General features: G+C 41.3%; 2 protein-coding genes across 2 annotated transcripts in view; one reads left to right on the forward strand and one right to left on the reverse strand.

Moving 5' to 3' along the window:
• Positions 1-16,236, forward strand: part of CACNA2D3 (calcium voltage-gated channel auxiliary subunit alpha2delta 3) — an 859,990-nt gene that overhangs the window by 703,536 nt on the left and 140,218 nt on the right. The window contains exon 26 of the mRNA XM_042929688.1: positions 1,782-1,862. Within this exon, the coding sequence (XP_042785622.1) occupies positions 1,782-1,862 (81 nt within the window). The remainder of the gene's footprint in view (positions 1-1,781; positions 1,863-16,236) is intronic.
• LRTM1 (leucine rich repeats and transmembrane domains 1) overlaps positions 363-16,236 on the reverse strand; it is a 29,950-nt gene continuing 14,076 nt past the window's right edge. The window contains exon 3 of the mRNA XM_042929686.1: positions 363-491. Coding sequence (XP_042785620.1) covers positions 439-491 — 53 coding nt within the window. The 3' untranslated portion in view covers positions 363-438. The remainder of the gene's footprint in view (positions 492-16,236) is intronic.

The raw sequence follows: 16,236 nt of genomic DNA on the forward strand, positions 1-16,236 counted from the left end.
TTCTGGTGCTTAGTGTCAAAGCCCCTTCCTTGGTTCTTAGCACTTGCTCATTTCCATGAATGAAAACGTCTTCAGAAAGAGTGCTTTCAAAATTTGCAGAAGACACGTTGGCAAGAGCTATCTAATAACTAGTTGCATGGACTCATTAGGAAGAGAGTCTCTCATTCATGAAGATATTCAAGGAAAGGCCAAATGTTACTGTAGAAATTCCCTGAGCAGGTAGAATTTTAGAGAAGATTATCAATTAGTTTCCTTCCAGGAAAAACTGAAATTCTTGGAGTCTGTACTCCTTTGCACCCATGGCCACACACACGTGTGTTCTCAGATACAAATGTCCGGGTGACTAAGACTCTTTCTTTATGTTTGTTTGTATGACACTTTATTGCTGAAAATACCAACCGAGAGAACAGTGAACTTTCTCATTCTGCTGCAAACCTGTCAACGTCTTCTCTTATCATGCAATCTCATGCTCCTTTCTTTGTCTTGGTATTCTAAGAAAAAAAAGAAAAAAAAGAACTTAGCTTGCTAGATTTGGACTGGAAGCAAGCATGAAGTTCTTCTTTTCCGGCAGGGTGGATTTTGCTCAAAACTGGACAAAGAAAAGGAGCAGTCAGAAAAAAGAGCAATCCCCGAAGTGTTCTGTGTATGTGTGCTTATGAATGATGGCCCCTTGTATGGGTTTCTTCTTTTACTCTTCACCATTTTCCCTACAGAGACTTATGTCTGGGAAAAACAAATTCTGGCTAATTGAGGCTGTTGTAGAATTGGTTTTTGGCAAGCGGGCTTGTCAAAGGAATTTACCTTGTTCGTGATAAAGTTAAGGATGACTTCACATCTTAGGAGATTTCATTCTTCCTTTTGGTTCGGAGAATGTAACATCACCAAGTACAAGTGTTATGATGAAGCTGTCTTATTGTTTCTACCATGTGTTGATTACCTGCACATATTGGAAAACAAGCTGGTTTTTATTACTGCTTAGGCTTGAGCCAGGAGAAGGTTCTCAGTTGCTTCAGTCATAAGCGTATTCAAATTCAGGTCTGCCCTCTCCATTTCCCAGTTCATATTGGATTCCATTCATGGAACACCTTTTTTTATAAGGCAAGCATTGTGCTAACAATTATCAACCAAGGGGGGGAGGCGGTTGAAACCTGTGCTCAGGGTCTTTTAATTTATGGATATTGGAGCCATTGTTAGTAATTGAAAATGTCTTCATACTAATGCCTTATTGTTACCACATTAATAAGAGTTTGGAGTAAGGATTAAATTCTAAGTCTATCCCTGATTGGAATGGTTTTGCTAAGAAAAACTGGTTTTGAAATTAGAATTTTATAAATCAGTAAAGTTGTAACGAACAAACCAAAACTAAAGTTCCCAACTTGTAAAACAGTTTCAAAACTTTATCTCATGTAGCTCTCCACAGCCGTATTTAGAGAGGCAGTGTAAATATGATCACTATCACAAGTAAACACTGTAATTAGTAACCACAAATCACAAGAGAAATGTGGTCCCTCCAGTGGTGCTTAATAATTTTGATGTGAAGAGGCTGGATACCCCCCTCCCCCGCCCCCAGTGTGGCAGTCATAACTCAGTGCACTGATTCCTTCAGCTGACAGGACTGTCTACACAGCACCTGTGGCCTAACAGAGTTGGCCAACTCTGAGTCTGGGAACCATGTACTAACACAATCTGCAGAATTGGTGGCCATGGGCCAGTATGATTACTCTCTTAACCTGGGCACACAACCATCTCCATTTTTGTTGTGATGGTTTTTCTTCTTTCAGGAATAGTCAACAAAAGCAATGTGGTGACAGCGAGTACCTCCATTCAGCTCCTCGATGAACGGAAATCTCCTGTGGTAGCAGGTAAAGGATGGATTTCAGTCAATTAATGGAAATAAGCATGGCATCCATTTATCTGGCCAATGAACTGCTTCTGTGCAGCATGTTTATTCTTCACAAAATAAGTTTTGAAAGGAACCAAAAGCTAACACGTACTTCTTCCTTAGCTTGGTGTTATCTTCACCAATTCAGGATTCTGACTGGTTGTGTTTTTTGTGACAACAGAAATCTTTCCCAGTACTCTTATGCTCAAACTAGTAAGAAATTGTTCGTGCGTGCAGAGGAGAATTTCTTGAAAGTTGGCAGTGTGCTCATTTAAAGTAAGCTCCATATCTCCCACTGCTACATCATTAGGATAACAGTGGGCATACTAGGCAATTGTGGGTTTGTTTTAGGCACACACGAGCCGAAATGTGCCTTCTCTGGAGAGCCTGAGATTTTTACCTCTCTCATCCTGCTGAGGAATTGAAGTTAGATGTATCTGTAGGTGCCAGGTTTGGGACCAGGTGAACGCCAAACCATTTCATGATGGAGGGTCTTAAATTGTCAAAGAAACCCTGGCTCTGGCTTTTGCCATCTCTCTCACTCTCAAGAATGTCGGTAGACATCTGTGGCCGGCGATGGGCTTTCATTGGTGGTGTTTGGCCTAAAGGGCTGGAAACTGCCACAGGCGCTCCTCTGGGGACAGCTGCTGACAAAAATGGAGTCTACAAGCTTGTCTGGCATGTCGTCTATTTCTGACATTGTCGTATCCATTGGCGGAGGGTGGATGAGACCCTCCAAATTCCATCCTGATATTGGCTAGGTTTACCAAAGGGAGTTGTTCTGCTTCCAGACAACCTCTCTCAGTAAGTTGTACTGTAGGGGGACTTTGAACATCAACTGCTGTGTCTGTACACTGTGAATATTTGTGGGAAGGATTGCAAATGGAGCAGATAGTTTTGAGTGTGGTTGTTCTCTGGCTGGAAAACACCAGGCTTCTTTCCCCACTTTATTTCTGACTTAGTCTATGTGTCATCATTGTATTAGCAGGGATTGAAAGACCTGGGGGCAATTTCCCTGGTTATTCCTGGCTTTTTGGCTATGGCAAGGAAGACTATCTTATGTATCTGACCTGTAGATCATCTTGAACTAGGCAGACCTGTAACTAATCAGCCAGGAGATAAGGGCTCTGAGGATTCACAGCTTCTGTCTTTAAATTTTGTCACTTAGCATCTCATGTTCCTTGAAGAAAGTAGGAGACAGGATCATGTAACTTAGCAGGGTTTATTTTTGCTCAAAGGAAGTCAGCCTTCCTTACCTCTAGGGTGACCCAGCCAGCTAGTTCTAGAGGCATGTTATCTCCCTGGAACAGGGCCACGTGCAGCAGCTGTCAAAGATGTGGCCTGACCAAAGCGACTGTCCAACTGTTTGGAAGTTTCTTAAAACCTTTTCATGGGGTGCCTGGGTGGCTCAGTTGGTTAAGCATCTGACTTTGGCTCCGGTCATGATCGTGGTCTGTGAGTTTGAGCCTCGCATCGGGCTCCGTGCTGTCAGCTCAGAGCCTGGAGCCTGCTTCGGATTCTGTGTCTCCCTCTCTCTCTGCCTTTCCCCCACTCATACTCTGTTTCTCTCTGTCTCTCAAAAATGAATAAATGTTAAAAAAAATTAAAGAAATAAAAAACCTTTTCCTTAGCTTTCTCATTCAGTCATCATGAGGGATGCTCTGTGTCAGCCCTAAGGTGGTGGTGCCCATCCCAGCCACTTTTGTCTAAGCTTGCAAACTAAGCTCAAATGTTTCCAAATGCCTATTGTTTTGTAAATGTCTGTTTGGCTCAGTATGGATGAAATGTGGACTCAGCCTGGGTACCGTGTATCCAGTCTGGAGAAGAACGTGAGTTTTCCAAAATGGTTCATTTGTCTATGCTGGTCTACTGTTGAGTTACACAGATGGCCAGAGAACACAGGCAGCTTACAAGACACGGTTTGTCCAGCTGTGAGTGGGTGGAAGAGACATCCTCCTGTTTACTGCTACTCAGTGTGTGTCACCTGGTCCCTGTCTTCACAAGATAATTACAGAGCAAGACGAAGAAGCAAGGTTATCGAAGGAGCTGTATTTAGTACTTACCTTTTAAAACTGGTAGTTATTAACCTTCTTTTTAAAAGTGTGTTTGGTAGGTGTAAGATAAAACAGATTTGCTCAGTTTGATCTTGAAGGCTGCCATGGAGGAGGCACCATGAAGGCAATGACCTCAAGAGGACCTTTCTGTCGCCAAAAGCAGAGTGGCCTCCTCAGCACTTCCCACAGATTGCATTGACTCTGACTCACCCATCCTGTCACTGTGTGATTAGTTTCGGTAACTTTCTTCTGTGTGTTTTCCTCAAATTAAGTAGACATTGTTTACTACTCTAAAGTAAAAAAAGGTCATTTTAATTGGGGAAGAAGCCTTGTTTTGGCAACTTAGGATGAATATGTGAGCAGGCCTGCTTCCCCACCAGTGTGCCTCCAACTGCAGATGGAATACGGCCAACTGGCAGTAATTTGGGGTCTCAATGAAATCCTTGTGTTCAATTGAAAAGTATATGGAAGGAAAGGTGTACAACTTTGCAAATGATTATCAAGGATACCTTTGAAAGGCCAGCTCTCAAGCCTGTTCGGGTGTTCTCATGTTCACTGGCTCTCAGTGTCTGTTTGGGACAGAAAGAGTTTCTTGTTTTGTTTTGTTTTTGCTTTATTCTCTTTCTTTCTTTCTTTTGTCTTGTTTTCTTTTTTAAACAAAAACATTTAGATACTCATCTGTCAATGACATCTTTGCAGAAAGGGCAGTCAAACTGGGAAGGATTCCATTTATACATCAGCCTGGTGCATAAATGGGCCCCATCCATCTTTTTGGCCCATGACATTGCTTACAGTCCTTCTCTGGAGGGATCTGCCAGCTTTCCAGCTGCCACTAGTGTGCTGAATTTTCTTACTTGCTTTCCCACTGCAAAGGAAGAAATGGTAGGACTTTTCTCTTTGGCTTACCAAGTCTCTCCAGAGCCCTGGAGCCTCCTGTGTATGACAAACCTCTCCTCCATTTTTCTGTTCGTATTAGCAATGCAAACCTTGGACTGTAAAGTCCACATAGGTTTGTCACTCACTCTGTAACTTACTGAATATGTGGTCTTGGGTCTCCGAAGGTCTATCTCAAATAACATTGGGATCATTACCTCTTTCACCTTACTCTGGCTTGATTTGGGGGTAAAATGAGAAAACAAAATACTGGACTATGAAGAAGTATAAAAAATGCTAGAATTTGGGGGAACCTATTTTTACCTTCAAGCTTATTCATTCATTCAGTCATTTATTCACTGAGTATTTCCTGAACTCCTTCCTTTACCAAGCACTCTAGATATACATGAATAAGATCCAGGCTCCATAATGACATTCTCTTCTTCCCTCCAAACACATGTAAAATAGCAGTTATTTTTAAAGCCATGTCCACACAGGACAGGTGAAGAGAAAAGCTGGATAATTACCTAGAAGGTCCTGGAGGTAAAAAACTTTGTTCTTTTCACCTCCTGTTCCTCAGAACAGAACCCCTGTTCTGAAGTATAGTAGATTAATCCTCAATAAGAATTCTATAAATTGAGTTGAACTTGTAGAAACCTGTTTTGCCCTCATTTTGTTATTACTGACTTGAATTCCATAAATTACTTAGATCATGGTGTTAATTCCCTACGCTGTTCTTCGTGGGACACTGGGCCATATCGGCCAACAGTCACAGGCACCGATTCTACCATTAGGGGATGGAAATGACATAGAGAAAGAAACGCACAGAGGGAAGAATTGAGCCATCAGGGAAGGTGTAACTATGCAGGGAACTTGTCTGATCCCCTCCACCCCCCATTGTCCTTCTGGACTCTGACAATACACAGTACATAATCTCAGTTTTTCTAAATAAGTTCAGGATTGGGGATTTTTTAAATAACAGAAAATAAATTCTGATTTTTTTTTGCATTTGCTTTAAAATGTAAATTTTAGCACATCAAACTCTAAAACCTCTTCTGCAAATGTGCCAGTTTGATTTCTTAACTGAAATGAAAAACCTCTCCAAAGGCAAGGACTGTCCCAATTACCTTTTTATCCCTAGCGCTGAGCACAAAGGAGGTTGACATGTGGTAAATGTGTCAAAACAGTAGATGAATCAAGGAAAATGGGCTTCATTTTCATCTGCTCTGTGTAGGTCCATAAGTTTACGAGTTTTACCATCCACATGACGGGAACACAGTATTTGACTGAAACTCTAAGAGAAGTAGGCAGCAGCTAAAACTCCAATCCATGCCCTGGTGATATGATGCAGACCATGATGGATATTTTAAGAAATAGAAAAACTGTGTAGCACTCCATCCTAATGGCAGCAGTGCTGGCCCAGTAGTTAATCTCTATGTCAGTAAATGTCTTTTCTGAGGTCTGAGCATTAAAGTGATGTTTATAATAGCCAATCTGATCATCAACATAAAGAAAAATAGATTAGAGACCACAGAGGCATTGTTTTCCTACAGAAACAGTTTTTAAAACAGATTTCAAGTGTAAAATTGGATTATTTTTAGTAAATAAATGAGTGGGAACAGGGCTCTGACCTCCTGGTCTGCTTCTCTGCAAGAAACACAGGTCATGTTAAATTCATTCATTGGGGGAAATTTGAAAATGTGAGTTATGTGATCTAATTTGCATAATTCTAGACAGTATAGTAAGGGGAATGCTTGATATTAGGACAGATGATCTCATTTTAACCAGCTAATTAGGAAAGAGATGAAATTCCCATTGACCACTAGCTATTGTCAGGTATATGATATTTAAACTGCACGGACTATTTCATATGTACTCTTCATTAGAACTGGATGAATAATGTTGGCAAAATGTTATAGGTAGATACTTAGTTTAACAACATTCCTTTGATGGGATTTCACATATTTGATATAAATGAGTTATCTAGTGTGGGAGGAATTGAGTCAAGTCTGTGTAGATAAGCCTCTAGTTTGTCAGATCTGAGCAAAGGGAGTGTTTTATCTCGGCAGACATTTAGTACTTACTGATTAAACCAGTAGTTCTCAACCAGGGGCATTTCCCTCAAACCCATGGGGCAGTTGATTGCATGCAGAGACATTTTTGTCACAACTGGCTCAAGGGGGGGTGCTACCAGCCTCTAGTGTGTCCAGGTCAGGAATGCTGCTATGTATCCTCTGAGGCTCATGACAGCCCCTCCAAACAACAAGGAATTATCTGGTCCAAAATGTCAGGAGGGGAGAGATTGAGAAATGACAGGCAAACGTCAACTTTTAGTGCTTTCAAATTCACTGCTTTCCCTTCTTGGGCTCCTTTATAAATGATTTTGTTTTATTTTTTTATTGTGTAATTAAATTATTCAGTAAATGTGTATCTAGCATCTACCGTGTATGTTTTGCTGGGGATACAGCTGTGAACAGCCACCCTAGACATCACTGTGGAGTGTATTGAGGGATTGTTGGTTGATACGATAGGAGGGCACCGTCGGCATGCTGTACCCGGAGGCCGGGGGACAGCTGCCCGAGGAAGAATCCTTCCACCCAGATGCCACGGCACTCCCTGAAGACACTGAGACAAACCAAGTTGCTGCCAATGGAGAGCTTCCATATGTGTAGGAGATATAGACCACAGACAAGTATCGCATGAATGGAGGGAAGGAGGGGGGAAGGAGCCAGGCAGACTGGTAGTGGTAAATGCTCTATAGAGAATAGACCAGGATAAAGAGATGAGGTGAGGCTGGCAGTGGCAAAGGCAGGGATGTGTGCCCATCTTCACACATGTACGTTTGGCTCTGTGGTAGGGGCAGTGCTTCTCCAGATCAGGGGGTAGGGTGGGTCAGGGAAGGACCAACATGAGCAGAGTCCTAAATGGTGAGATGCAGCCATCTGCAAAGATCTGTGGGCAGGGCGTTCCAGGCAGACAGAACAAACTTGTCCAGGAATCTTGAATGAGATCCCTCACACATGTTGTAGCCACGTTCCAGGTGGGTACTCTGAGACACAGACAAGCCTCTCGGGTTTCAGGGGTATTTGCTGGGATCTTAAAGCAGGACTGATGGGCAGGTGGGCAGATGACCCAGGGAGAGGTGGGGGACCCAAGGCAGGTCTTCATTCTAAATATTAGCTATAAGATAGGGTTTTTCTATGTGTTTGGCATTTGGCTCTCTCTCTCTCTCTCTCTCTCTCTCTCTCTCTCTCTCTCTCTGTCTCTTTCCTTTTTTAAGCTGACAAACATGAGCAATGCAGGGGCAAAAAGAGGTCTAAGCCAGTATGACTGACAACGGCAAACCTCATAGAAATGGATTAATGATGTAGCTACTAATTATGCCATAGATCAAGTCTGCCACAGAGAACAGCTGCCCCGCATGCCACGGTAGCCAGGGATGGGGGCGCGGTAAGGACTTCTGCTCCAGGAATAAAAATAGCCCAGAAATTTGAGAAACTGGATCCCATGTGCTAACTCTCCAGGACACTCACTGCCAAGAGTCACCGTCCTTTTATAAACCTTATCAAAAGCTCCAACATGTCCTCCACCCAAAAATCAGCAGCAGAACTTTCGGATAACAGGTTCTCTCCTCTGCTTGTGTGTGTTCTGAATCAGCAAGCAAAGACCCTTCTTTTTGAGGTCATGGTGTGATTTGGGCATTAAAGCCAATGTGAACTGAGGGTTTGGCAGTGAGCCCAGGGCCGTTTCACCCCTCTTGTAAAATGAGGTTGACTGGTGCTTCAGCTGGATTTCTAACAGCCTAGTTTTTAAAGATGGGGATTTGTTTCATCATCACAGAAAAGGAAAGAACTGACTGATAATGGAGAATTACTTACACCCAGATGCTGTCTTGGGGGACCTCTGGGGTTCTTGTTGAGAGAAATAAATTTGCTTATAAATAAATACACGTACAGTGTTTGGCAAATGCCTCCAGTGAGTGCTCAATCATGAGTAGCTGCTAAACTGTCATTACTATTGCTTCTGTTGTTAGAATGATGGTTGGCTACACCCGCCACTACTCACTAGCCAGGGCTTATTGTCATGTGTTGTTCTCTGTGAGAACTTGCATAGGAAATACCATTACAGTATCTTGACATGTTTCACAAAACTTTGAAACTCACACTTTCATGTCCCCATGTACCCAGAGGTTGGCCAGCTGCAGCCCATGGGACCAAATCTAGGCTGCAGTCTGTTTTGTTTGGTTTTCTTATAGCTTCATTGAGATATATTTCACATACTGTAAAAACTCACCCACATAAAGTATACAGTCTATTGGATTTTAGTGTATTGACAGAGTTGTGCAACCATCGCCGCAATCTAATTTTAGAACAATTTCAACATCCCACAAAGAACCCCTTGTACACACACAGTCTCATTCTTGATATCTTATTCCCTACCCCAGCCACAGGATACCACAAATCTACTTTATGTCTCTATGGATTTGCCTTTTCTGGACTTTGCAGATAAATGGAATCACAACAGTACATGGCCTTGTGTGATCAGCTTCTTTTACTTAGCTTAAGTTTTCAAGGTCAATCCATATTGTAGCATGTGTCAATACTTTGGGGTTTTTTTTGTATTGCCAAATGATATTCTATTGTTTGTACATACACCATTTTATTTATCCATTCATCAGTTTATGGACATTTGGGCTCCCACCTTTTAGCTATTTATAATGTTGATATGAACACTCATGGACAGTGGACATGGACAAGTTTTTGTGTTGATACATATTTCCGTTTGCCTTGTGTAGACACCTAAGAGTGGAATTTTGGCATCATATGGTAATTCTATGTTTGATATTTTGAAGAGCTATCAAGCTGTTTTCCAGAGTGGCTCCACCATTTTACGGTCTCACCAGCAACGTATGAGGGTTCCAATTTTTCCACATCTTGCTCAACACTTGCTATTGTCTGTCTTCTTTATTTTAGCCATCCTGGTGGGTGTGAAATGATTTGCATTTCCCTAATAACTAATTATGCTGAGCATCTTTTCATGTGCTACTTGAATTTGCTCATAAGAGAAATTTATTTTCAGATCCTTTGCCCATATTTAAGTTACATTATGTGTCTTTTTATTATTGAGGTATGAGTTCCTTACATATTCTGGATATAAGTACTTTGTCTGATGTCTACCAGCTGTTTTTGTAAATGACATTTTATTGAAATACAGCCATGCCCTTATTGTCTATGGATACCTTTCTGCTAAAATGGCAGACCTCAGTAGTTGGATAGAGACCATATGGACTATAAAGCCAAGAATATTTAAAAAATTTTTAATGTGTATTTATTCATTTTTTGAGAGACAGAGTGTGAGTGGGGAAGGGGCAGAGAGAGGGAAACAGAGAATCCGAAACAGGTGCCAGGCTCTGAGCTCTCAGAACAGCCAGACACGGGGCTCAAACTCACAAACCATGAGATCATGACCTGAGCCGAAGTCAGACGCTTAACCAACCGAGCCACCCTTTTTTTTTTTTTTAATGTGTATTTTAAAGCCAAGAATATTTAATACCTGGCTATTTATAGACAAAAGTTGCCAACTCTTGCTTTGGAAAAAAATATGTCACAATCTATTTTTTTTTTAAAAAAAACATAAAACACTGATTTGTTCCTTCATTTATTTAACATCTTTTTATTTTATAAAAATGAAGTGGGTATTTAAATCAGAGGCTATGTAAGTAAATGTTGAAGACCGAGCTTCATGTATCAGAAGGTGCCCATCAGTTGTGCCTAATGTTTTTGTATATGTGGTTACACAGAAATCCCAATCAAAGATCCTAAGCTTTCTAAAAATATATGCTCTCATTGTCAGTCAAGACAGTGATTTACTTAATCTTCGCTCTAGTTTATAAACCTCTGAACAGTGTAATCAGCATAATGCTCGGTAGAGCATTGGAAATGCCCTCACATGCTTTGGTGGAAAACAGTTTATGGGATTTTTTCCCCCCCAGCATGGATCATGAGAGATTTGGGGATTTATTTAGTTGCCTTTATCCAGGAAAATCTCCTAGTGACCTTGTTGGGATCTTGATCTTATTTAAGACTAGAATATGTGACTCATGCTAAGTGAAGTGCCCACAGAGGAAAAGTGAGCTGACCTGAATCTCCCCTCCTGGAGGAGAAGGACGGACATCAGCAGAGTCTGCAGTAGGAGCATAAATGCTCTGCCAGTCAGTCTGAGGACTCTCTTACTCATGGAAAATGCTTTGGCTGGTTGGTGGTGGGAAAGGGGGACAATGCGGATCAGAGACTTGCACCCACCAAGAGCTCCTAGGTTCTATTCTGGATGAAAATTTCTGCATGATACCAGGATAAGTGTCTAATTGTCATTCCTACTTTAAGAACAAATTATATGTGAACAGGGTGAGGCCGATGGGAGTGTATGATTGTCTTTAAACAAAAAAAGAAAATTTTGGAATGAAACCATAGTTTGTGGTCATTTTCCATGCTTTTGCTTCACTAGCCTACTCCTACCAACTTCCAGATTTGTGCTGATATAGTCAGGTTTTTAAGCCAAAATTATTTTTGTTATTGAATTATTTTGTGTCATGCATTTCTCGGTCTCTTATGCCATAGGATTTTTCCACATGTCCCCTCCTTCATTCTCTCCAGAACCCACCCCAGACAAGTTTCATCCGCAGTGAAGCACTTCTCAAGGTCACCTATAACCTCCACATTATGGAATCCAGCTACAAATATGTATTATCTAATAGTTTCCACGAGTCAGGGATCTGGGTGAAGCTTAACTGGGTCATCAGGCTCAGGGTCTCTCACAAAGGCTGCAGTCAAGGTACTGGCCCAGGGTCTTTCATGAGGGTGCAGCGAAAATGTTGTTGGGGCTGTGGTCTTATCTGAAGGCTCAGCAAACAGAGGAAATGCTTCTGCAGTCACTCATGAGAAGCTTAGCAGCTGGTTGTTGGTCAGCCACCGTCCTGACATCCTCGCCATGTGACTGTCTCCACAGGCGTTGACTTTCCTCAGAACAAGCAGGAGAGAATGAGCACAATGGGAGCCAGAGTTTTTTTGTTACTTAGTCCTGGAAGTGATATTCTATGATGTGTACCTCATATTCTTTTTGCTATAACAAGTCACTGTGTATTCCAGCCCACCCTCAAGGGGAGGCAGTTCAAAAAGGGCATGAGTACCTTCAAGAATCATCTGAAAAGCTGCCACAACCCACAGGGTCCTACATGATTGGACTCCTCGTTACCCTCTAACCTCAGCTCCTTCTGCCTCGACTTTTGTTCACTTGGCCACATTACCTTTACATTATTCTTCAAACACATTAAATGTGCTCATATGTCAGGGCCTTTGGACCTGTTGTGCCTTCTCCCTGGGACAGTTTCCCTCCAGATATCTTCACCACTGGTTCCATCTTCTCCTTCCGGTTTCTGCTCAACTATTTTCTGAGGGGATTTCATGATCACCAAGTATAAAACAGAAACTCTTCCTCTCCCATATCCTCAGTACTCTGTGCCCGTCATACCTACTTCTCCACCACTTGATGTACATAGATTTTATGTCATTATCTTCTCCTTCTGGGAGATGTTAAGTTCCATGGGGCATATGCTTTATATCTCTTATTCCCACCTTCATCTCTGATACTTAGAAAATTGCCTGGCATGCAGAAGGTGCTTAGAAATTTATCAAATTATTTGACTTTGCATTGTTTTGTAACCATATTAACTAAACCAGACATACCCCTGACTTTAACTGATTTGGTGCTTATTGCTGGCACTTGAATGGCAGGACTCCACATTTTTCAGTTCTTCTCACATTTCTCCTCCCCCTTCCCCTTCCCCTTGTTTTTATAATTCATCCCTTGATCAATTAAAGTAGGTCTTGAGTCATTTTTCTTCAAAAACAATGCATGGATGGCATGCTCCCTAAACGGTTGCGTATCTGAGAATTGCAAGCTCAGTCTGGTTCCTTGTTAAGTGTCGTTTTTTTGTTTGGTTTCTAGACTTTGGAATATTTAATTTTTTCGTTTGTTTCATTTATGTGTTTTTTTCTCTAATTTATACTGATTGAGACTTTCATGTACCAGGCAATAAGCTAGACTAACTTTTAATATTTTTTCCATTTATCTCTCTTATAGGAAGCCCTTCTCAATCTATATAATTGGAGTTTTTCTTTAGCTCAGGAAAGATGTCTTAGATTTTCTTTCCTTCTGTTTGGCAGGTTCTAATCTGTTTATTGGGAAAACCAAGTATCCATATTTTAGTTCTTTACCATTTCTCCTTCATTTCTATCATCTTCTGTTGCTTTCATCCCTATTTTTTCTTTTGAATTCCAGGAGTGAATATGCCTGTAATAGTGTTCTATATCACTGATTCAATATGTCCTAATGTTTCTTCTGTACCTCTGATGGTGACTATGGAAGATTTTATTCATTTATTATTTACTATTATTAGCCATTATTATTTTATTATTTGTCATTATTTTATGATTGTTTGCAATTATTTACTCCTTCCTTTCTTTTTTTTAAAGTTTATTTATTTTGAGAGAGAGTACATATGCGCACACAGACAGGGGAGGGGCAGAGAGAGAGGGGGAGAGAAAGAATCCCAAGCAGGCTTCTGTCAGCAAGGAACCCGACATGGAGCTTGAACCCACAAACTGTGAAATCATGACCTGAGCTGAAATGAAGAGTCAGACGCTTAACCGACAGAGCCACCCAAGAGCCCCCCTCCTTCTTTTCTTATAAGGGGACTGAATATCCTTGCCTATTGCTAGGTCACTCCCTGTGCCATCCTACTGGACACTGTATGATTCTGTGCTCCTTAAGTCTGAACTTAGCCATATGACATCTTGTTGCCAATGGAATGTGAATGGGTATAATGTACACCAAATCCAACCAGAAACTTTAAAAATTGTGCTAGGATATTTTTTGAAATAGATCTTTCATGCTTCTTCTGCATCTTGTGGGCAATGCTGCCTTTGTTCCTTTTTAAAAAATATCTTTCAGGAGGTTCTGTTTAGGTTTCTTTGTTAATTTTAATCACCATTAAAATATGGGATGTTTGCGGGATGCCTGGTTGGCTCAGTCAGTTGAGCATCCAACTTTGGCTCAGGTCATGATCTCACGGTTTGTGAGTTCAAGCCCTGCATCGGGCTCTATGCTGACAGCTTAGAGCCTGGAGTCTGCTTCAGATTCTGTGTCTCCCTCTCTCTCTTCCCCTTCTAGGCTCACACTCTGTCTCTCTCTCCCAAGAATGAATAAACATTTTTAAAAAAAATTTTTTAAATATGGGATGTTTGCTGATGGACAGAGTGAATGACTTCCCCTTAGGGGTCCCTTATTGTTGACTTCAAATCACACCTTGGAGACTAAGATAGAAGGCTAGTTGATAGGCACAGCCCCTAAACAAATGTCCAGTGTCTAGGTGTCCTCCATCTAGAGTGGCATTGCAGGACCAGTGAGAAACGCCATGTCCTACTGCCTGGTGATCTGTCTACTTAGGTAAACCAAAGTCATCTGTAGTTTTCATTCCTTGTAAGAAACAATAGATAAAAGCTGTAGCCCCTACATTGTGCTTATCTCATTGTACTCTCTTCATTTTATCATCCCATTATATGCTACACTGTTGAGATTCTTCATCTCTAGTGGAGGAAGACAGCAAGGTCTTAATGGCAGGTGTTGTAGGACTTAAATGTTCTCAGACATCTTATATGGGAGGAAGTGGTTTCCGTCTGGTTTGTGAAGTCCATGTCTCAGAGAAAGATACCAGAATAAGGATAGGTGGTACATAGACTGTCTTCCTTTGCATCCCTCTCATCTATCTGATGAGCCATATCTCTGCTTTGGATGTTGGATATCCCTCCTGGAGGCTTGGATCTCATTGACCTGTATTCTCAGTTTCTAGATCCTCATAACTTTTTTTTACTTTTGTATTCATGAGTATTTCAATGGGCAACACTTCTTATTAGGCAGCGTCTAATTTAATCATTTTCTCAAGTAGCTGCGAGTGAGTGTGGCTGAATTTCTACATTCCCATTCTAAGAACATCTTTTCCAGCTCAGCAGAGTCATGGGTGATATAAGGATCTTCATTTTCCTCAGCCTTTTCATCTGATTTACTGGGTCTTGGTGAGACCAGAGTTCTGGCAGTGACACACTGGCTGGTGGATCGGTTTCCTTTCTCTGCCATATTTTAAGGTCAGTGCTAGCAGTGCCAGGAAAGCATCTCAACTGTGACTTCTTCAAACCAGTCACATCCCAGAAAGTGTCCAGATCCTGCATCCAAATTCCTACTCCACTACTTACTAATGGTGTGAACTTGAACAAATAATCCAAATCCAGTGATTTTGTTTCTTTATCTGTAATGTAGCAGTAAAATGTCCACATTTTTTAAGTTTATTTATTTTTGAGAGAGAGAGAGAGAGAGAGAGAGAGAGAGAGAGAGAGAGAAGTTACAGAGAGAGGGGGAAACAGAGGCTCCAAAGTAGGCTCTGCACTGAGAGAGAGCAGAGATCTCAATGCAGGGCTCAAACTCACGAACCATGAGATCATGACCTGAACCTAAGTCAGATGCTCAACTGACTGAGCCACCCAGGCGCCCCAAATGCCTACATGTTTTGGTCAATACAAGGCTTAGGGAAAATGAAAGCATTACACTTGGGAAACAACTGGCACAAATTGGGTGCTCAATAAAGGTTGAGTGCAGGACTATAATTAATATGATAATGCCGTAGTCTGTTATTGTGGTTCACACTGATATTTGATATCAGTTCATATTGATACTGTGGTTCACACAGAATGCATGAAGAATAATGGGGGTTTGGTCGTATAATCCATGTTAACCCCATGCTCCTGCACCTGCATTTGTCAAGCCAATAATTAATTATCTGTGTGACTTTGGAAAAGTCCCATTCCTTTTCCATGCTTCTAGTTCCCATTTGTAAACTAAGGACACAGAACTATATCAGGGTAGAAAACAGGTTTAATCTTTATTGTTAACTCTATGTAATCAGTACTGGGGACTGAAAATACAGATTTAAAAGGATTCTGAGGCAGTGGCTGGGCTCAGGAGATAAATTTTCCGTGATCTATTCTCAATGCCTAACATGGGTAGGGAGGCTGGTCACAGCTATCCCAAATTTGTCAGGTCTAAACTAAATGTTCTCTAGGGATTGTCTCAACTCCCAATCCTCTAGTTCCTTTTCTGGGTCTTCTTGATGGGCCTTTGTAATTGGTGACATCCTGATAATAAATGGATATTTACTATCAGTGGAGTGAAAAGTTAAGAATCGGAAAGGAGAGTGGTAGACAATGAAGCCACTTCTCCAAATGGAAATAGAGTTTCTTTGAGACTTCATTGCAATTAGAGCAATAAGAAAGAAAGAAAGAAAGAAAGAAAGAAAGAAAGAAAGAAAGAAAGAAAGAA

The sequence above is a fragment of the Panthera leo genome, chromosome A2 (genome assembly GCF_018350215.1).
Source record: "Panthera leo isolate Ple1 chromosome A2, P.leo_Ple1_pat1.1, whole genome shotgun sequence".
Lineage (NCBI taxonomy): Eukaryota > Metazoa > Chordata > Mammalia > Carnivora > Felidae > Panthera > Panthera leo.